This window comes from Rhinolophus sinicus, linkage group LG06 (genome assembly GCF_036562045.2).
Source record: "Rhinolophus sinicus isolate RSC01 linkage group LG06, ASM3656204v1, whole genome shotgun sequence".
NCBI lineage: Eukaryota > Metazoa > Chordata > Mammalia > Chiroptera > Rhinolophidae > Rhinolophus > Rhinolophus sinicus.
The window spans coordinates 48,767,657-48,791,605 of NC_133756.1; the positions used below are offsets into that span (position 1 = coordinate 48,767,657).

Genomic DNA, 23,949 nt, shown 5'->3' on the forward strand with positions numbered 1-23,949 from the left:
GAACCATGATCAATGACATAAAGCTGGGAATATCTGAGATATGTTGGTAAGAAAAGTGGTCAAGATTTGGTATTTAGATCCATTCTTAGCGATGAGACTTATGATCTTATGTATAGACCTTTTGTAAGAATCCATTTATCTGTAGTAGTAGCAGTAGTAACAATAATAGTAATAGTAGTAACAAAAGCATGCACTTACCATACACTAAATGAATCACTTTAATCTCTCATGATAATCTTATAACAAACTGGAACTGCCATACTAGGAAATTAAATTGCAGACAAGATCAACCAGATCTCGTCTAAATTGGGTCTAGTAGTTAAGTTAATTAAACAGTAGAAATGGGAAAAGCATTATAGGTCTTAAAAGATCAGTGTTTTGTAATTCTGAGTATGCTGCACATAACTGGCCCTTGAGCAGACTCCGCAGGGACTCTCAGAGATCATGTAGTGTAGAGTACTTCATCATTCCATTAATGAAGGAACAGAGCCCAGTGATGTTAAGAACTTTCTCAAATCACAGAGTTTGTTAGAACCTGCCTCCTTTTACATTTCTATGCAGTGTTTTTTCCACTGCAATATACGCAATGATCAGTTGGCCACATGAATTTCAGTTGTAGAGAGTATTTCTTGAAGTAAATTAAAATTCAACTTAGAAATCTTTTTAGTTGCACATGATGTTATTTAAAAATACTCTAACCAGGGCGGTTTTTCAACTGAATTTATCCTATAAGCATGATTATTTTAAAATTTTAATGTGAAAGTCATTTTTAAAAGCCTAGGCTTTGTTAATAGCCAGATAATTAGTATAATAACTAGTTACTTAAATTAATCAAGCTACTTAATTATATTGCAGAATTAAGAAATGGGAGGGAAGCAATTTTTACCTTACTAAATTTTGCTGCATGTGTTCAACCTTCATTAAAATTTGGACCCCGGTCTGAGAGCGAATGTAGGCTTTTAACCTGAAATAAAAATGTCACATTGAAGGAAGCAAAACTGATTTTTAATGTATGTCAAAATAGTTTCTATGGAAGACGAAGCATTTATGAGTAGCTAACAATACTTAAAATTCATCTACACAAGAATAGAAAAAGGGTTAAAGACATTTTCTCACCAACGATCTGAATTTTTAAAAATTACGTTTCTTATCTCTGTACAGCTAAATAAATGAAAAAAACACACACACTTATTTCAGTAAATTAGTCTTGTTATTTAATTTTATAATAAAATAAGACCAGGCCTTATGTTAATTTTTGTACCAAAAGACGCATTAGAGCTGATGGTCTTATTGTCGGGAAAACAGTAAACTGGATTATCAGTAATTAGAAAGAAACTCAGCTATTCCACCTGTTTGTGTGTGACATAGATATGATTCAGTCTGGGCACTACCTTTTATCAAAAGTAGATGATGATATTTACTAATAACTAGAATTGGATCAGACATTCTAGAATCCATTCAGTATAAATTTTAAACACCAGGTTATTCTGGAACCAAACCAAGCATTCATATCCCAAGCAGGTACCATCTGGTGAAAGAAAGTCAACTGGGTTCCCGCCCAGAAACACTAATAAATCATACTCTAATAAGTTTCCCTTTTTAAGCACTGCCTACTACATGGCTAGGCCCTGTACTAGGAACTTTATATGTGCTATTTTTTAAAGCTTCATAACAACCCTATCTAGTAGATATTATCAATCTCATTTTAATAATGGAAAAAAATTAAGGCCCAGAACTTAAGTAACTTGCTGTTGATCATATAGCTAATAAGGGACAGAGGTAGCCATTCTAACCTAGACATTCATTACTGACTCTTTCCACTATGCTATGTTAATCATTTTTGTCCATGCTGTATTTCTGGACAGGAGACAGAGTATATCTTACCCAGTTTTATGAACACTTGGCTGAAACAGGATTTCCTGTCATTCACAGTTATTTGGAAACTCCTAAGTTCCAGTTTTTCATTCAACTTAAAAGGCCTTTTTAGTTTAAGGGTTAAGAGTGCAGATTCTATTAAAAAAAATATATATGTAGTTACGAGATGTAAAGTATAGCATAGGAAATATAGTCAGTGATACTGTAATGGCCATGTACAGTGTCAGATGTACAGACTTGTTGGGTGTGTAATGTTGTAATGTCTAATCATTATGTTGTTTTGTACACCTGAAACTAAAAAAAAAAAAAAAGAGTGCAGACTCTGACTCCAGACTGCCTGGGTTTGAATATCAGCTTCCCTGTTTATTAGCCATATGAAGTCACCTAACCACTTTAAGGCTCAGTTTTCCCTCCTGCAAAATGGATATAACAGCAGTAATCTACCTTAATGGGTTACTGTGAGGATTCAATGAATGAATACATTTATTATTATCTGCTTCAAAGAGTGTCTGGGACACAGTAAAGAGTAAGTATTAACTACTGTTATTACTATCCAAAAGCATAATCTCTCACTGACAAAGCCTTGAGTAAAAGCTAAGGAAACGGGACAGAAAGTAAATGGCACTGACACATCACATTCTAATAAAGTCATGACTTTACATAACAATTATGCACATAACAAATACCTCAAACTTTTAAAAAAATTTTAGAAAGTTACAAGATTTTAAGAACATACCTTTGACGAATTACAGGATCAGACTTTTCAGGATCAATGTAAGGTCTTAGGATTTCATTAATAGTTTTATCATCTGGTACTCTTCCCAACAAAAACAAAAACAAAACATATTATTATTATTTTCTACTAGAGGTGTTAATTTAGAATTCCTAAATCTTGTGGCTTGTTTAAATAACTGAACACAGACTGTCTTTTTATTTTATTTTTGGCAATATATACTGTCCTGTTAAGCAAAACTTATGCAGGAAAATAGCTAAAAAAGACTTCCTGGACACACTCAGCAAAGTCTTAAAAATCAATATTTTGAGAAGCTCCCTATAAATCAATTACAAAAACATGAAGCCTCTTTTAACACATACCTGTGCTCAAAGATGAAAAGAAAGAAGTCAGGAAGAAATATATTTGAAAGTTGCTGAAATAAAAAAATCTGAAAAAAGGTTTCAGATTATGCTAATTTCAGTGCATGTTCAAGTTTATTCATTCTAAATCATAAGACCAGGTTAAAAACTTGATACTACTTTCCCTGGAAACAATTTTATGTTTTTCCAACTTGCCTATATGTATGCACATAGTTTTAAACTATAAAGTTGTAAAAACAAAATTAAGACACTGCTTTGAACTAGTAACTTTCCTTAGTCATTTATTCATATTCATATATTGTGCTATATAGCCCTATCTGTAAAATGGAAGTCCTTTCGCTGTGTTTAGACTGGTTTGCACCTTCAAATAAAGTTTTTCATTAAAATCCATGTGACCATTTCAAAGAGAAGACATGTATACATAATGTAGATATGTGTTAAATATATTACTTAAAAAGCAACTTTAAAATTTTCCTAACTCAAGGAAGCAAATAGTACACAACTATCAAAAATTTTAAATGACACTTGAAAATGTTCATAATATGAAAACAGTAGGATAAAAGCTGTTTATGCAAATTAATTTCAACTATGAGTATACAATGTACATATCTGAAATAATATATTTTCTGAGGGACATGCTATGATGTTAATAGTAGTATACTCTGCAGCGTAGAATTTTGGGTGATTTTTCACTTCATATATAACCACCCTGCTTAAGAAATCAACAGTTTTCAGCCATTTTAATTCTCCTTGCATCTCTCCTTAATGGCTGCTCCCCCTGCTAAAGTAAACACCATCATGATTTCCCTTAGAGTTCTACCACCTCTGTAGGTATTCCTAAAAAGTATACTTTTTTTTCATATTTTCAAACAGAATCATACTCTATGTATTCTTCCTTAAGTTGCTTTTCTCACTCAACCTTGTTTCTAAGATTCACCCCTGTTGATGTGTGCAGCTGTATGTCATTCATTTTCAGTGGTGTTTAGTATTTCATTATAGCGACATAGCACAACTTAGTTATCCATGCTATTATTGACATACATTTACTGATATCACATTTAAGTTAACAATTTATTTTAAATACAGAGACATAATAAAAAAAAGTAAGTTCATAATAGACAGTGGTGATATGTACCTTTTTTCTATGTATACAGCTTGACTCTGAGGAAACTGGAGCTTTACATGCCAACAAAACTGTTGTTTTCTAAGAGAGAAAATAATCACATGAGGATCAAGGTAGAAATAAAGTTTGAACACAAATCAAACTTCCTAAATTTTGTTTTCAGATAATAATTCTAAAAGTACTCATAGATTTTAACGTACTTTTTCTACTAGGAGCTATTGCCTTTTCTAGGATTTTAGAGGGCATGTTTTTCAAACAACATACTTGCAAGAGATTTTAAAAACAAAAACAAATGTAAATGAAGCAGTTCTGAATTCCAAGGACTTGACATTCCGGTATTAGAAGGCAATTTCTTGTAGTTCAGGGGCTTTTGACATCAGTGTGCTGCTACTTGAAGTTTACAAATAAATTTCCTCATGACTAAAAACAATGAGCTGATGTCTATGCCTGACTAGTCTGGAAATGAGGTGAATGAAGTATTGTCCGGTCAAGACCAGCTGGCTGCAGATACACTTTTGAGCCATGAATACGTGCCTTCAGCAGCAAAACAGCAGACAACAAATTGGTTGCTAAGCAGAATGCATTCTAAGCTACAGTCCCTCTGCTTTCTGGTCTGAATTTTGGTTTGATACAGGATGGACAGTAGCAATTCACTAAAAGTCTGATTTTAGAAAAATGAGCATATGTTCTGTTTTATATATCTAAATTTGGTGACACTAGTTACCATTACTTTTTAAAAATGTTTAATGCTCAAATATTGAATACATTACAGAAATTTTATTGTCTTCACTAAATGATGGTTATTACGTATTTTTTCTTTACTTAGAAGAAATTTCTAACAACCCACTGGCAAGTTAATGGCCGGTAGCATGCCCATGCAATGGTCAGCATCTCCTACAAATCTATGCCTTAGCAACATATCTAAAATAATTTTCTTTTAATATAACCTAGCAGAGCATGTCCCCCAAACATTTATATGATTTAGTCAAATTTTTATCAGATGACAATGACCATGAAATCAACTAAAAGTTCTTTTATTAGGGTAAGTTACCACAGATCCGCTTATGGAAGTTTTCTTTAATAACAAGACAGTTTTTGGCCTTAGCTAGAGAAAAACATGCTTGATTATGTTTATGTTGATAGTGCTACTTATCGTACAAGAAACAATCATGCTAAGTGTAATATTTTTTTGATAGAACAAAGTTGTATAGCACCCTTTACTAATTTAAAGACCAGATGTCTAAAATCTCAGAGGAAAAACTTAAAAACATTTGAATGCAAATATAACAGTTATTGGTTTTAAATAAATAATTCTTCTAAAAGAAATACCTTGCAGTATATTTGTTATCTGTGAAAGTCACAGAGAGCATAATATCACTATCAAGAAGCTGAGAGATACAGCATTTCTCTTAGTAAGAAATAAACTGATTTTTTTTACTCTTAATGAATAACACGGTTCCTTTCTAAATATATTTGTTTTTCCATGTTAAGTTACCTGGGGGAAAAAAAGATTGTGAACTTGTGATCTTATAGAATTGTAAATCATCCTCAATCACTCCAATCATTGCTTGAGTAATTTCAAGAACCACTCACCTTTCTTAACATTCAGTAGACCCTAAAGACCTTCAGAAAGTACTTAACATTCCAAAAACAAGAGAGAAAAGCCCTTGGAAATCATTTTATTTGCAGTAGTTAACTACCTGTAGTTATAAGGAAGTCATTCATTACTGTTTTATTATATACACATTGCTAAATTATGACTATTATAAAAATCTTTCTATATTTGGCCTCAGTTCATACATGAACAAATTTGAAAAATACATTTACTTTTAAAAAATGTGATCTTGCAATATTGCAAAAACAGAGAAAAAATAGAATATAAAGGCTACTAAATATACTCATACTCAGATTTAATCAACTTGTATACTACCATATTTGTTTGAGTTTTTTTTTTCCTTTTAAGAAATAAAAGGTTATTGATACGGGTGATCCTTTGTACTGTTTTTTGATCCAATTCCCTACCTGTCATCAGTGATAACTACTGTCTTGAGGTTGGGTGTGAATTCTTGCCATTCATGGTTTGATCTTTTACATTTTATACACATATCTATAAACAGTATAGTATTTGTGTGATATTAACATTTATTTCAGGATACTCTAAATATCCTATGCCTTGTCTCTTTTCATTTAAGTTATGCTGTAGAGATTTATGATACATATAGATTAAGTGAATCGTTGCACGCTATTTCATTGGGTAAAGAATGCCAAATCTATTTACATATTCCCTACTGATAGACATTATGACTGCTTCCATCTTTTTACCATTTGTTCTTCCATATTAAATCACAGTAAAGAAAAAATAAAAGAATATCCCCAGGGATGAGACTATCATTTACCTCTACTTGTACACAGAACTAAAAGTTAACTTTATTGAGAAACTGTCTGTACTTTTTTAGTCTATGGTAGTATAAGAGGCATTTGAGAACAGTTACTCAGAGTAAAAGATTTAAATGAATGAGTGGACAAAAAGAAGTTGAAGGGTGTTGTATAAAGAATTCCTAAAATGGGCACATTAACAATCTCTAAAGTAGTTTCCAATTCTTTGGTGTTCCTGAAATTAAATGTAGCCCTGACATGGCCAATCAAATCTCTTCCTAAGTCCCAAAGAATTAAGTTTGTTTCCCATTTTTCATAATTATATACTATAGTGATACATGTCCCACTTAAAAAAATATGCATAACCCAAATCCCCGAAACATTACTTGTGAGAGGAACTGTAATTATATATGTATATATACATATATGTACATACATATGTATATATACACATACATATTTCACTTATATTTATGTTTTCTAAAAGAACATACTTTTGCAAAGGAAAAAATTAAGTTAATGGTTTTGTAAGTATTTTTATGTGTATCTATAATTGTTTCTGTATTTTTGATTACTTTCTAAAGATAGATTCCAAGGAGTAGAATCGTTAGGATAGAGCAGTGCTGCCATTTTGGACCAGATAATTCTTTACTATGGAGGTGGGCAGGGAGACACTACCCTGTGCATCGCAGGACGTTTAGCAGCATCCCAGGTTTCTACCCATGAGATGCCACTAGCAATACCCATTCTCCCGGTTGTGACAACTAAAGATGCTCCCAGATATTGCAAATGTCCTCTGGAAGGCAAAAGCACCACTTTTTGAGATCCACTATGACAGCAGTTTAAACATTTACTATTACTCCTAATGCATTAGGACTACTCTTGCTTAAATTCAGTAAAATGCCAGCTACTATAAGGTCATTGTGTTCTTGCTTCATTTATCAACATTTTCAAGAATGGAAATACTGTACCCAGAATATTCTAGGTAAATTAGACACCCCAAGGCACTATGTTTAGAGTTTGATAATAGACGGGTGAAGTAATGGTGGCAATTATGAAACTTAATGTTCCCTTCTGGACAACCTGACAAAAGTAACAGAAACACTGACCTCCTTCTCTGAGTCTTAGGAAACAGAAGTAACTATTCATGCATAGCAATACTTTTGTTCCTCCTCCCCAAATATCAACACACACACACACACACACACACACACACACACACACACGCATTCTCAATGGGGCACCATCCCTCACTGGGGGTGAAAACCTGAAAACTGGATCTTGGGAGGGTAAAAATGATCTTAGCTCTTATAATGGTTAGGGTCACTGTACATAAACAGACATACAGTACATCTGTGGTTTCAAAATATCATGGGAGGGCAATCAGAAGGAAAATATCTTAAAAGCCCGCTTGGGAGGAGATAATGAGAAACACTTAGATGGTACATGTATTGAATGAGGAAAATAAGTATTATTTTATATAAACTTGGTTTTAGTCATTTAATATAGGGAACTTATTTAACAACTTTTCCTTACTGGAAACTGTTAAGGATCATTCACCAGTTTCAAGGAAGTGATATGTGAATGAAGACAAAATCTGGGGGGAGTTCTATACCCATATACTCAATTATTTTTCTGACATCATTACTTAAAATTGCAAATTTTCATCTTTGGAGAGCTACTATAATTCCAAGGAAGAAGATGCAAATCAAAAGTCATCAGATCCTTCAAAATGGCACTGTTCCCTTAATATGATCAGATGTTCCGGCTCATTTATAACCAAAGTAATGTAAATAGAAATGAAATATTTTCACCTACCAGACTTACAAAGATGTTGTTAAAATTAGAAATGCTAGGGAAACGTGATGAAATGAATATTCATCACTACTGGCAGGAGTATAAACTGGTGTGAATTTCTGGAAGTTCAATTTCATAAAAGTTACAAATAAAAATTCAGAATGCAAAAAGTGTATTTTTGCCTCAACAGTTTTATTCCCAGGAATGTATCCCAAGGAAACAAACGACATGTAATGACATACATACAAAATTTCCACTGTACCATTTCTTATAACAGAAAAACAATAGAAATAATCTACATGTGTATCATCAGAAAACTGATTAAATAAATCATGGTAGATCTACATAATGAATGAGAATATGAAACAGAACTATATGCACTAAGGTAGAATGATGTGTGTTAAAGGATGGCATTTCTATTTAAAAATACAGAGGGTGCCAAAACAATGTATGCACATTTTAAGAAAGGAAACTGTATTAAAATTGTAATACTCAATATTAACCGATAACAAAAGATGAATGAATACAAGTCACATTTGACTTCTGCAATTACAAGAGGTGCTCAAAGTGGTTACCGTCAGCGTCCAGACACTTCTGATTACGGCGAACTACTGCTTGAGCCACGTTGACCAAAGTGTCCACTTATATACATCTTTTTTGACATCCCTGGTGTATAATCATACATGTATCTACAAATATAAAGATATGTCCCAAACTTTTAGCTACGGTTATTTCTTGACATAATAAAAGGACTTAATTCTTACTTCATAAGTCTGTATTAAATAAGTCTTTGACATAACGATTTGCTATTTTTTACAGTCAGCTAAGTCAAAGATGTTTTCATGGGAAAGTGCTGAATAGTAGTCACAGAAAGGACAGGAATAATTTTAATATTCGTTTTAAACTTAAAAATATCTCATTATTCAAAGTTTTAAGATGTTTCCTTTTTATCTCAGAGATTATTACCCAACCAGAGCTGGGGTTACTTTTATCTAATTTAATTTTGACAGCTTCAAAGCCACCTTCCTTAAAAAAAAAAAATGCTGCAACTAAGAGTTACATATGGAGGTTGAATTCTAAGTAGTAAGATTTCTAATACAAAGTTTAAATGAGTTTAAATACTTTCATTCTTAAAAAAAAAAAAAAAGAAAACGAAAATTCCAAATTCTCATTCTGTTCCCTCACTGATTAACTAACATTTACCCAAAGAACACTTCTGAGGGCTCACGAGGCATTAGGGATGCAGAGAGACAGAGGGGTTTAGGCCAAGGCACCAACCGGGGCACTGCCTTTTTCCTTCCATGTCACTGTAGGAGGAGCACAGAGTTTTCACATGAAAGCTCACTGTTCTTTGTTGACACTGCCCACAGGAAGAAGACTCAAAATACTGTAATACTCAGAGGTAGGGCAGGGCAGAGGCTAAGTGGACTCTGTTTGGATTCTAATTTTCTTAACAATATATTATTTGATGTGATCTTGAGCGAGAGACACATCTCCTCTGCGCCTCAGGTTTCTCAGAGTAAAACAGGAAATGACGACAGTATTTATTATATCATAGGATTAAATGAGCAAATATATGTCAAGAGCTCGGAACACAGTAATCAAAAATGTTAGTTGCTGCTATTGTTTCCCTTGTTACTATTCAACATTCAATTCAATGTCCTGAGTTAATGCAGCTTAGAACAGGATACTGACAGGGCCTGTAACTGAGAATATTTCACCATGAGTTCATAACCAAACTCTTAAACTGAATTTAGTGTTAAGTGGCTAAAGATGACACTGGATACGTTGATTCATATCAGAATGTAAAGGGTCCTGAATATCTGCTCAACAGTACGGATTTTATTCTGTGGTTAATGCACCAACAACAAAGGTTTTGAAAGAAGAGTAAAATGAGGGCTTCGAGGGAGTTTCATCATCCTACTACTTAACTCTCCTAACAGGTGTTAACATATTCAGGACATTAACTTTTCAGCCCTTGTTTATAGTTATTAAGGGAAGTATTTCCCACTACTTTAGAGAAAGCACATTGACATATTATGTCAGTTCAAATATGCCTGAAGTTTTTACTCCTGATTTTTAAATACCGGTGACTCCATGAGGTAAATAAGCGAAAGCTATTAATTTCTTCTACATGTCTGATTTCCAGAATACTATACCACTAATTAAATTACAGGCTAGTTATACCACTTATACCACTAGTTAAATGTTTCTGTGTTGTTAAAAACTACCAGGAGATCCTTTCACAGTAGAGCACTAGTGAGCAGCAATTGTAGTAACAATAGTTTATTACGTGCTTTTATATGTCAGACATTGTTCTAAATACATATATTAATTCATTTAATTCTTGTAACTCAGTGAGACAAAATGCCATTATTTCATTTTACAGGTGAGAACACTAAGGTAGAGAAGAAAGTCACTTCTCCAAAGTCATTATTCAGCTGGAAAGTGGCAGAGCTGGGGTATGAACCCAGGTAGTACAGTAACTCCAGAGTCTGTGTTCTTATCTATACTACTATGAACTTTCCGGAATTGAAAATTCAATAACAAATCATGTATTTTTCTGTGTTGTTAATTCAAAAGTATCTCAATTATATTTTATTTCAAATATTTGCCTCCATATTTTCAAATTATTTTTAAAAGTTATCGTGGATATTTTGATGGTCTACTTGGCAATCCTGTACCACCATCCTCCTTCCTAATCTATCACCATACTTTGATAAATGGACCCCATCCCTATCTCCAGGCGTATGTATTTACTGGTTGGCTTAAGAAAATCATTATCTTATATTCTCCTGGCTCAGGATTGGGCAGATGGCCTGGGTGGTCCAATTACGGTGAATTTCAGGTTTCCTGTTCAGTAATGCTGGGAGAGAAGCGCTCCTGGATATTTACTATAACCCGAACTTTTACCACGAGCATTCTGTGACCATGAGGATCGAGCTGACACCATAGAGAATACAATGGAGAATGAATAATAAACTGGGTCCTTGATGATATAATTGCGTCACTGCATCTATTAAACCTAAAGTCCATCTTACTCTGGACAATCAATTATGACAGCCAATAATACACCCTTTTTATAGATCAAATCAGTTTGAATTACCCATTTTTTAAGTTTCATGCAACATTTAAAGCATCCTAACTAGTACAAGGGATTCAAGTTTTCTTCGTTCTAGGTTTCACCTTTCATTTCTAAACAATAGAAAAGGAAGATAGACTAATCTGTAAATTATTAACTGTTACGAAATTTAGAAGCAGCCAATATATCTGAAGGAATTTCAGGAAAAAAAGCTTTTTGTTCTATTGTCGGTTATAAAATCTTATTTTAACTTAAAGCAGAAAGAAATATACCAAATTTTGAAACCCTTCAAGGGAAAAACAAATGTGCGAAATAATCTATATACTCCTTCACTCACAGGCATTTAATCTTTTAAAATATATTTCAAGGTCAAACTTGAAAGTCTCAAAAATAAAAGAAACTATTCACAAAAATAATCCATCTATTTTATTAGGATTGGTACCCTAACAGTGTTTTTGAAGGAGTGAATACAAAGGATCTGTGCTGTTACTCAGCATGGATCAAAATTACTGGAATTGGGGAGAATGAAAACCAAAATTTTATGTCTCACACCATTATGAAAATACTCTGAAAAGTTCCAGTTAAATACTGTGTTCTACTCTTTTAAAAATCAGTTTCACCACAACATGATAATAATAGGAAATAGGTTAAGTATGTGGTATTGGCTGCAGTAGACAGCACATTAAGAAAATGGATGTAGTAGGGGAAGATCGAAATGAAAAAGTATATTTGCTTCAAATAATTTAGTAATACTTGAGGTTAATAAAGCAGTTCTCAACTGGGAATGGTACTAACCTGGGGGTAAGGAAGGGCATTTGGAAATGGCTGGGCAGTTCTGATTGTTTCAAAACTGGGGAGCACTTTAGGTATTTGGTGGACAGGGGCCAGAAGTGCTAACCTTCCTCAAAGTCTAGGAAAGTCCCACACAACAAAAAACTGTCCTGATCAAAATGCCAGTAGAGCCCCTACTAAGAAACATTAGAGTGCAGAAAGGAGAGCAGATACGTGCATACCTAAAGCTGAATACCTGCACTAAATACTGGCATCTGTTTCATATTAACTGTGGAGAAAATACGTACTGTAGGAACTCTGACAAAGAAGAAATAATGGGGAAGATGAGCTACCCTGTGCACTGTCACAGATGACGAGGAAACAGGGCAGGGAAGACCTCCTAGGATTAAGACTGGTGACCAGCTTGGGTACATTTAGTTGAGGACATGAGGAAATCAGGTGGGGACAAATTATGAAGATCCATCCATATTTAGTATGGATCCCTCATAGAAACAGGAAACTTTTCTGCTCAGAAGTGCCTCTACCTAAACTCCCTGGCATGGCATATGTGAGTAAGGTCCTGCAAGGCCCAGCCCCAGTGGGCTGTCTCCAGCCTCATCCCCTACCACTTAGCAACTCCCACCCTAGTTTCTAGACACATCAAACCAGTTATATTGTTGTAAATTTGCTCCTCTATCCTTTTGCATCTGGTATTCTCACCACAAACCATCCCTCCTTTCTGTCTGGATTAAAACCCAGACTTAAAAACTCCTTCTTGTCCTTCAAAAATCTGCTTGAATTCTGCCTTCTCTGGGAGGTCTCTCCAGTCCCCAGCTCTCAGTAGTAACACCCCAAGGCTGGGGCAGTGAGCCCTCCACTGTGCTCCCTCAGCGCTCCACCAACACACCACAAAGCACTGACTACACAGGTGTAAGATTACTGATTTGTCTTCAGTGGGAAGTGGCTGAACTACTTAAGAAAAGGGACAGTGACTTACTGGCATATAGGTCAGTGGTTTCAAAGGTAGAAGTAAACAGAATCATCTCGTGCTGTTTTTTCTTTTTAATTAAAGACATTTTTGTTTTTGTTTTAGAGCACCGTTAGGTTCACAGCAAAATCAACAGGAAGGTACAGAGATTTCCCGTATACCTTTTTCTCCCACACATGCATAGCCTCGTCTAGTGCATTTTAAAAAGAAAGATGCCTAAACTCTCTCCACTCTAGGCTCAATGAACTAGCAATTCTGTTGGTGAGCCCAGGCCCCTGCGTTTTGAAATTGCTCCAGGTTGTTCTGCTGTGCACTTAGACTGGAGTGAAAACCGCTTACTACACAGAACAGGCACTGTTACTGTCGTCACCCTACAAATAAGACAACGGGTACAGAGGGTTAAGTAACTGGCCAAGAAAACACCCTTACACCTGAACGTTAAATTAAATTTTGTCATGTTTAACACAAAATAAACACTCAAGAATTATTAACTATATTATTATTCCTCTGTTAAAAAGCAAATGCACTAAGGAAGACTTATGTTATTTTGCTTAACGAGAAGTAGTAATTCCAAATGGGGAAGAGGGATAAGAAAAGGGAATTAATTTCAGGTCATGGAATGGGACTCAACACTGGAGAGCTTCAGACAGTCCAAGGCCAGGAGATGAGGTGACACATTTCACCTACTGGCAATTCTGCCTATGGCCTGTGAAGGCACTTGTGCTAACAAGTCCAGAGGGCACAGAAGCATTAATGGAAAACAGCAGGTGACCATTGCCGTAATGACAGCTTTTAGAAGGCTGTGTCCGGCAGCAGTGTCTAAGAGGGACTGAGGTGAGGAGACACAGAAGTAGGAAGAGCATTCAGAAGGTCCCCAAGTGTCCAGGGTGAGACAAGATGGGCCTGCATGGGAGAACACAGCTGACAAATGCTGTCGTGAAGGAAATGGAAAGAGACACATTCCAGAGGAATATCATGATGGAGCAGACGTGGAGGACTAGGGAAGGACTTCCCTAAGTGAACCAGTCTGAGAGTCTGGTTTTCCATTTTCATGGATGCTGGCGAACTGCTGCTGTGGAAAGGCACATGCTGTGGGAGCTGCAGCATGGGCACTGCCTTTCCTTACCACTGTATATTGTCCCAGCAAGGAAAAGCCTGATTGGGGAACCATGAGGTTTCTATTCTTTCATACTGTTTTGCTAAGTCCCTGCTGTTGTTCTGAAATTATTCCGTCAAACTATATCAAAGCTGTTATGGCACAGAAACTGGAGAGCTAAACGTTTTTAATTAGTTAACAACTTTATACTGAGCTCCTATTATATGTAATCCCTCAAAGATCACAGCAAAATCCACTTGTCCGCCCATGACCACAACCTCTAAACCCATCATTTCACTTTCTTTTGCTCTCTCTTCTAAAGTCAGTTTGCAGCAAAGCACAAACCTATATAACTTACCATGAAAAGAACAAAAACAAAACAAAAACAAAAACAGAAACCTGTGCTTTAAGAAGTGTATCACCACATAATTGTTTCAGGAAAAAAGTGCTACTGACATTAATGCAGAGGTGGATGAGGATATCACTGCAATATAATCAGAATGCTGTAATTTCATCCAAAGAACAAAATGTAATTTTTTGAATCTGGGTTATTTCTTTCCAAGAGAGACATCTAGTGGCTAGCTTCTAAAACAGGACTGGAGCCCAACTATTAATTTACACTTTTGTTTAATAATGAGCACACTTCTACTACCTTAATATTGAAGTCCAACAGAGACCCATAGACAGAGAGCTAAAAACTCTGGGTCAAAAGGAAGTTTAAAACTTAGTTCTAAGCTGATAGCAGTAAAGGAATGGTAAGAAGGACTGGGTTGCTTAGAACTGAGGGTTGAGGGCAGGTGGAAAACAAAGTGGGGGGAGAATGTCAAAAGTTAGGTCCATTTCTGGGGAATGGGTGGTTAGCCCACACAGAAGAGTCCAGCCTGGAGTTAAGCTAAAGATCTTGTTGGGGAGGGATCTCAGTCCAAATCTTTTTTCCAATTGACAAGTCAAAGTGCATTCCCCACTTCACCGCTGAATCCTCAGACTCAAATAGGAAAATAAAATGAGACACTTAGGCATCCAAATGAGACATATTATCTAAGCATGACAATATAGTCTCCAGGTTTGATATCCATGGATTCCTATAGCAAAACACTAAAAGACAACTGAAAAAGCATGGCAGCCATGGACAAAAACATGGAATTTCATATGATAGCATCAGAATACTTGACAAAGATTATATTTACAAAATGTACAATGGTCTGCCCACATCTATCAATGTCTTTTTAAATCATTATTAAAAAGTTAATTTATTTATTCTTAAAATAAGCATTATATGAACCTGGTCTAAAATTCAGAAAGATACAAAAGGGTATATAATTCTCATCTCTGTCCCTCTCTAGCCAATTTCCCTCCCTTAAGATAACCACCATTACCAGTTTATAATAGAAGCATATATGTATAAAAACTTTACTTTTAGTACATTCAGAGCTATTTCATTTTTTCCATTGTAAAAGTATACCGTAATTTATTTAGGCAGGCCACTATCGATGAATATTTAGATTCATACTACTCTTACTGTTATAAACAATGTTGTACTGAATATCTCTGCACATCTTTCATTTTCCATATATATGGTTATATCTATCAAACACATTCCAGGGAGAATTGCAGGCTGAATAGTAATTATCACCCCTTCCTGATCCACTTCTTTCCTACTCATGACTGTACCTTTGTACTGGAGCCAGTGCTTATTTTAAACAATAAGGCAATATGGTAGAGAAGATAATCTGCAAAGCCTCCCAATGGCATGCAGCAGGAAATCCTGGAGAAATAGACAAACATACTGAAAACCACAGTGGAATGCTGAAGATACGCATGCTCTGGAGGCCTCTGCCAAACTTGATAACCAAGAGCTTTGTGTTTCAGCAGCTACTGGGTGACATGAGACAAGATCTTGGGCCCACATAAAGTAGGGACCTCAAACTGAGATCACTGCATAAAATCAGTGAAAGGGTGAACCAGAAAAATCCTGTCCACTAGCAAAGGGAGACAGTAAGGAAAGTTGTCAACCTCAGCAGGGGCTCTTGGGAGAGAAAGAGGCGGAGGGGTTAGGGGGAAAGGTTTCAACTGAGAATGCATAACTGCAGCTCCCTCAAATGGCTTTGGGGTTCAGATTATTACTACTAGTATAGTCTTCAGACTAAGAAATTTATAAAGAGTTCTGGATTGGTGCCACAGAGTATTTGGCATAAGCAAATGCGTACCACCTTCTACAGGAACTTGAGTTCACAATTACATTTTAGGAAAAAAACAAGGAAACAAGCTACCATAGTCAAGAGTCAACAGAAACAGCAGGCAGCAGTGAACAGACTTCCAAAAACCTCACATACTGTAATTACTTACACAGATAATATCCTACATTAGTTAACAAAAGGGAACTTAAAACATGAGAAAGGAATACAATTCTGTCTAAAAGACTACATAGATTTGGAAAAGAAACAGAACTTCTGGAAATAATAAACATAACTGAAACAAACAACAGAAAACACTCAGTGAATGGGCTAAAAATCGGAATAAGTAGACACAGCTGAGGAGAGAAAATAACTTGGGTGATATAACTGAGTAAATTACCTAGAAAGTAGCAAAGACAAGGAAATAAGAGATTAAGATAATGCATCAGAATTTTCCAGATCTGTCATATTCAGAAAGCACAATAAATCCCAAGGACAATAAATAAACAGAAATCACTTGAAGACACACATCACAGTGAAAATGCAGAACTCCAAAGACAAAATAAAGATCTTAAAAGCAATTTAAAGAGAGAGGGAAAAAGACTATATAAAACAGTGAGAAGACAGTGGAATAAACAAATGAAGGACTAAAATAAATGTCAACTTAAGATAGTTCATATTCGTCTCAACTATCATTCAAAAGTAAAGATAAGTTATATGATTCCACATATATGAATATTAAAACAGGCCACATCTTCAGGGGAACAAAATTAGAACTGTTGTCTTTGGGGAGGAGATGAGCTGATTAGGAAAAAGTTTTCTGGGGTGATGGTAATGTTGTATATACGGGGGTGCCAAAATATACACGCACGAGGACACTTTGGTCAACGTTGCTCAAGCAGTAGTTCGCCATAATCAGAAGTGTCTGGACGCTAAAAAATGGTAACCACTTTGAGTACCTCTTGTAATTGCAGAAGTCAAATGTGACTTGTATTCATCTTTTGTTATTAGTATATATTGAGTATTACAATTTTAATAGTTTTTTCCTTTCTTAAAATATGTATACATTGTATTTGGCACTCTCTGTATTAATAGGGACTGCGTTCTACAGGTATACACATTTGTCAAGACTCAACTAATGTACACTTATGATTTGTGCATTTCATTGCATGTAAATTTTATGTCAATAGAAAAAGTGAGCTTCATTTTAGACAACTGTTCAAACAACAGCATTTTTTTTTCCACTGAACATTATCATGATGTCATTCCATGACAGTACTTCTACATCTGATTCTGTTTTTATTTAATGGCTGCATAAAATTCTACTGCATGAAAGTACTATCATTAATTTAACTCAGACCCATACTGATGGATATTTGAGGTTTTTGACAGTTTCTACACTATTAAAAACAATGCTGTACCAGATATATGTGTATATCTGTGAAATGTCCTGATACACTTGTGGGCTAAATTCCTTGAGTAGGCATATATAAGATTTTGAGAAATACTACCAAGCCTCCTAAACATGACTACTAATTGATATTCTCAAGAACAGCAGAAGAGGAAAATGGCCTGGCTAACCGATACCTTCATTATATATTATTAATATATGCTTAACAGCTATATATTGAGTATGTATATATCTTTCCATGATACATTTACATATATATCTTTCTATTACCATCTAGTATTATCGTATTATCCTTTGCCTGTTTTTCTTATTAAGTTGCTAGTCTCTTTTCTTACTAATGCATAAGCATTCTTTGCCATATATGTTAAATATGTTTTTGTCCAATCTTTTGACGTCATTATCGTTTTTTATTGCCATAAAATATTTAAAATATGTAAATTATTTTTGTTTGTTTTACTTTATGGCTTTGGATGGGATGTTTCCTCCCTTCAAGGCTATAAAACCACTCCAGTATTTTTTTATTTCATTTTAAGTTTAAGATTGCGATATACCTGGAAATTCCAGTAAAAGATACAGCTTTTTCCCACCAAATGGCAAGCTGTCATAGCGCCACTTACAGAATAAGTAATTATTTTTATTAACTGGAAATGCTATCTTGATCATATAATAGAGGACCAAATATCCTTGTGTCTATTGTCTACAGTCTAAGGTAACCATATATTTCTATGTCAACACCATAAAATTTTATTAGAATTTCATAAATTCTAATGAGTTCAGCCTCATTACCAGTTTTCAGATTTTCCCCATATTTATGGTGCTTCTCCCATATTTATTCTTCAAAATGAACTTCAATCATTGTATCATAAAACCTTTCCTTCTCCTCAAAAACAAACATTACCAAATCAAAACAAACAACATCCCATTAGTATTTTGATTAGGATCACATCAGATTTAAAGATCATTCATTTAAGAAATAAATGTTATTTCCATTATACTGACTCTCCAAAAATAAGGTACTTTTTTTCCATTTGTTCCAATCTTTTAAGTCATTCAGTAGACTAAGTTTTCTTTATACAGGTCTTTCATATTTTTTTCAACAGGTTTTGATTAGCATTGGGTAAAAGTGAACATAGTTACATGCCCTACAAAGAGTTGAGGTAAAGCAGTTACCTCTGAAAGAGTCACTATTTTAACGTAGTTTGAGATCTGCTCCAAAATAAGTAGGGGAACCTCCTATAGGACACATTTCCTTGTCAAGCTCCTCTTAACAGAGAATGTCAGTCTTGCTTTGGCTCAACTTAGTCTTAATAAAAGCATCACTTAACTTTTGTTCGTTCATTAAAGCTATCCATTGTGATTTTCCTGCAAATTGACCTAAAATTCAATCGCTATTAAATACTACATTTTTGACCTCACAAACTGGTTAGTGTTACATCCCACTTTGACTATAAAATGAAAATTACAGTTCCTATTCTTAGAAAAATTCACACATCACATAATTTGTATACAATTTTAAGAGATTCAGAGCCATACTGGTCAACAATTCCTGCCATAAAGAATGCTAGAGTTAGAATAAACCTCTGCTTCTAAGGCACCTATTGTGTCTGCTTCTACTTTACCTGCTGAGTTCTACAGACGTAATTCAGGCACAATGACGCATTAGTCACATTTCATATGGGGGTATTTAAGTTTTTTAAAACCCTTTTTATTTTGAAATCATTTCAAACTTTATAGAAGTTACAAAACACCACAAAGAATAATTCACTCAGATTGTTCAAAACTTACCATTTGAACATTTAATTTTAAACGAGTTCATTAATTTTAGTACAGAACCAAAATCTCATATCAACAATCCCCAAATCCCAAAACCTCTGAAATTAAAAACTTTTAAATAATTATTTCTGCAGCAAAACCTTATTGAGCCAGTCATTCTTTACCCATTATAATGTGAACAATTGAAGGTTTCACTGTAGAAATAGTATTCTCTGACTATGCAATGCTGCTGCAGACCTACTAGGGGTGAATATAATATAGTAAATGTACTATATCCCCAAGGATTTCAGATAAGAAAATGGAGACCTTTAATTGTCATGGTATATTATTTACTTTAGGTATTATTTCATTTAATCCTCTCAATATCCCAGTATGCTCAATCTTGCCCAAGTTTACCTAATGTGTACCAAGTGGCAGAGACAATATGCAAATTCAGGTTTATCTAGGTCAAAGCCTTAACCACTTCTTAAAGTTGAAAAAAGCATTGAAAACAAGTCTCTCAAAAACAGAAAAGAGAACAGTGGTGAAAATAATTCTTTGAAAAGATTTAGTCTTGACTTTTTCCCTCCTCCCAATAAATAACATCATCTAAAACCTTGATTATTTTCATATGAATATCTGAGAAAACACAGGTATCCCAACAAAGGTACTTCTGTGGGTCTTTTTTCATGTTCTTCCCCTAAAGACAGGACCTTATTTATTTATGTTGTTACTTATATACCACCATTTAGCAATGAAAATTTTCTGTAATCCTGATTCTGCCATGCATTAAGTTCAGTAAGTATGTCTTCGGTATATAATCTACATCAGTGGTTCTAAAATAAGGGTGATTTTGCCTCTCCCCACCTGCCTCCATGCCATGGACCATCTGGCAACAACTAGAGACATTTTTGTTTTGTCACAACAGAAGGTGTATGTGTGTGTGTGTGTTACTAACATCTAGTGGGTAGAGGCCAAGGACGCTGCTAAATACCCTAAAATGCACAAGACCACCTTCCACAACAAAGAATTTTCTGGTGCAAAATGTCAACAGTGCCAAGATAAAAAATCAAGACCTAAATCACTGATGAAAATGCTGAACAAGAATGAACAAAATACTGTCATTAACAAGATTTATTTCCAAGCTGACTAACCAGCAATATTCTTTAAGAATAGCTTTCAACTATCTGGGAACTCATGTTAATCCTTTATTATTCATCCAACATCTGAATACAGACATTAAATTCAGTTAGTAGCAAAATCATTTTTTATTTAAAAATATAATGGACCATGTAACAAGGAACAAATGGAAAAATTCAGTTACATAGATTTATTTTATTCACTGAACTGACTCCCAGAATGGTTCTATGAATAACAGATCACCTTAACTTAGCAGATTGGATTAAAGTCAAAAGTTATACTTAAATTTTAAGTCATCACTCTGAAACATGTGGGCAAGTATTCCATATCTCAGTAGCAATTAAATAAAAGCAAATTAAAACAAAATATTATTTCAACATTTAAAATTACCATTTTTATTTTTAAAAAGAGACAACTCAGTGCTAGTGAGATGTTGAAAAAGGCATTCTCATATAGTACTACAAATGGAAATGAACATTGGTTTAATACTAACTTACTACTAGCCCTACCATACAGATGAGGAAACTGAGGCACAAAGTAGTCAGGTGGCTTAGCTTAAGATCACACACCTAGAAGAGGCTAATCAGAGATATTTGAAGCCAGGCAGCCCGGCTCCAGTTTGTGCTCTTACCCACTCCCTTTTTACTATCTCTATGTTATAGAGGTTGTTTTTACAACGATGTGAAATATATCACAAATGATTGGAAGACAAAATTAAAGGCTAGAGTTATGAAAATATTCAAATGTATATAACAGACCAAGATGAGATATAAACAGACACATTTAAAAGAAATAAAATTTAAGAGCTCAGCCTCTCTAATGATCAAATATCCAAAAAAGTTTAATAATATTCAATTAAAGTGCATGTACAACTAAAATACTCATACTTATTTTACTTTTTTTTTTTTTTTTTTTTAATTGGGGAAGGGGAAAAGGACTTTATTGGGGAGCAGTGTGCACTTCCAGGCCTCTTTTTTTTCAAGTCAAGTTGTTGTCCTCTCAGTCTTAGTTGTGGAGGGCACAGCTCAGCTCCAGGTCCAGTTGCTGTTGCTAGTTGCAGGGGGCACAGCCCACCATCCCTTGTGGGAGTGGAACCGGCAACCTTGTGGTTGAGAGGATGCGCTTCAACCAACTGAGCCATCCAGGAGGCTGCTCAGCTCAAGGTGCCGTGTTCAATCTTAGTTGCAGGGGGCAGAGCCCACCATCCCTTGCGGGACTCGAGGAATTGAACCGTCAACCTTGTGGTTGAGAGCCCACTGGCCCATGTGGGAATCGAACCGGCAGCCTTCGGAGTTAGGAGCATGGAGCTCTAACCGCCTGAGCCACCCGGCCAGCCCCAATACTCATTTTGATGAAGGTATAAAGTGGTACTTTTTGGGGGAGGACAATTTGGATATTCTCTCAAAAGTTTAAATGCATGTAGTAGTCTCTGACCCAGTAATTCTGCTTTCTAGGAACTAATCCTACAGAAAAGGTCATAGAAGCACACAGAATAATTTGTTCAAGGATGCCTATTACAGCATTACATGTTAAGTCACAGTTGGAGTATACTACTTAAAAATAATGAGGCAGATTTGCATTAACAAGGAAAAAGGTCCATAATATATTGTTAAAGGGGAAAAAGTTAATAATGGCTAACTTGAGGAAAGTCAAGTAGCTTCTTATACTTCTAAATAAGTATTTACTATTATGTTTTACTTTATTAAGTGAATAAAGAAGAAACCATGACCAGAAGGAAACATGAAATGTTATCAGTGGTCATCTCTACATAGTGAAATTACAGGTGCTATTTTTCCTTTAAACTTTTTTTTTTATGATGAGGTGTATTATTTTTATAATTGCTACTATATACTGATTTCTTCCTACACTCCAGTTAGTGTGTAGGTGAATTAATACGCTAATAGTCACAACCATACATGGTAGCTGTCTTTATCAGCTCCAGTTTACAGATGTGAAAGAAGCTAAGAAAGTGACTCTAAAGCCTATTGTTTTATGTTGCTAATCTCTGCATGGCAAAATAGTAAAGATGTAAGAAAACCAACCCCAAATCATTGTAAGTTCATGAGCAAAAGGCATAACACAAGAAGACTATGATTTGCCCTTTCGGAGGTCTGAGATTTTTCCAAAATAACAGAGTATAAACTGGGTTGTATACCTACAAAATACACTAAATGTAATATTCCTGAAAAAAGAAAAAAAAAACTTCCTACATATATTCATGGATCTAGGAATTTAAATTTTTACATTTGAAGTTATATACCTTTTAGTACTAAGATCTGATGACAATCATTCTAAATGGTTTCCTTCATAAAACAGGAATACATTTTATATTTGAGAAGGCACAAACCAGTTACCTTAAATGTCAACAAATTATGTCAATTTCCAAATGTCAGTTTCAAAACGCACAAAGGAATCATGTGATATTTGATAAATGGAAGGCATTAGCTTACTTTTGGAAGCCAACCAGGAAAAAGGAAAAGCACCTTTACAAATATTTATATTCTTGAAACGTAAAAAAATGGATCATATCATCTAATAATATCACATCTTTTGAAAAGGTGCAAGGTTTATTAGAATAATGGTAATTCTGATGGTTCTGTCTTTTTAATTTACGGAGCAGTAAAATTGGAAGGGAACCTTAGAGTCACCTAGTACAATCCCACGTCATACAGACGAGGCTCAGAGAAAGGAAGTGATTTTCATAAGGTCTCACACATACTAAGAGACTGCAGAGGAAGGGACTCATTTAGTTTACTTTGATCTAAATCCAGAATTTTGACTTTCGAAAGGTATGATCCAATAATTTAATGCGCTGCTTACAGTACTTTGGAATCCTGTTCCCCTCTACACTAATGGGGAATTTTTGACTCAACACTTTCAGAAAGCAGCAAACTAATCTCTATTATAGTATCACAGGTTCACTACAGAGTAAAAGTTTCCTAAGTCTCGTTATTCCTCATCACTGGCTTTCACATGTAATCTTATTTGGAACCCCAAATTAGAAAGGATTATAAAGAGCCAAGCCACTCCAGTGAAAACTGTGCAGGGGTCTGGCTTGGAATCATCACTTTGTCCCTGAAGCCTCTGAAATACTCCCATGGTATCTTACGTCTCAGAGACAGACACTTACACACATTGCAAGCCCAAATTTTTATTAGAATCACGTGACATAAACTTGGCTTAAGTTTCCAAATGCTTCTTTTCAATTTGTGTAGTTACTTGTCATAGACCAATAACAAACAGCTCACAGACCACACTTTGGGAAGCAA

At 34.9% G+C, this 23,949-nt stretch overlaps 1 protein-coding gene across 1 annotated transcript in view; it reads right to left on the reverse strand.

The window, feature by feature from the left end:
• The window catches only part of ZNHIT6 (zinc finger HIT-type containing 6), a 60,073-nt gene that overhangs the window by 25,419 nt on the left and 10,705 nt on the right, over nucleotides 1–23,949 (reverse strand). Inside the window, exons 6-8 of the mRNA XM_074335080.1 lie at nucleotides 4,106–4,174; nucleotides 2,612–2,692; nucleotides 887–964 (exon numbers count right to left, since the gene is read on the reverse strand). Coding sequence (XP_074191181.1) covers nucleotides 887–964; nucleotides 2,612–2,692; nucleotides 4,106–4,174 — 228 coding nt within the window. The remainder of the gene's footprint in view (nucleotides 1–886; nucleotides 965–2,611; nucleotides 2,693–4,105; nucleotides 4,175–23,949) is intronic.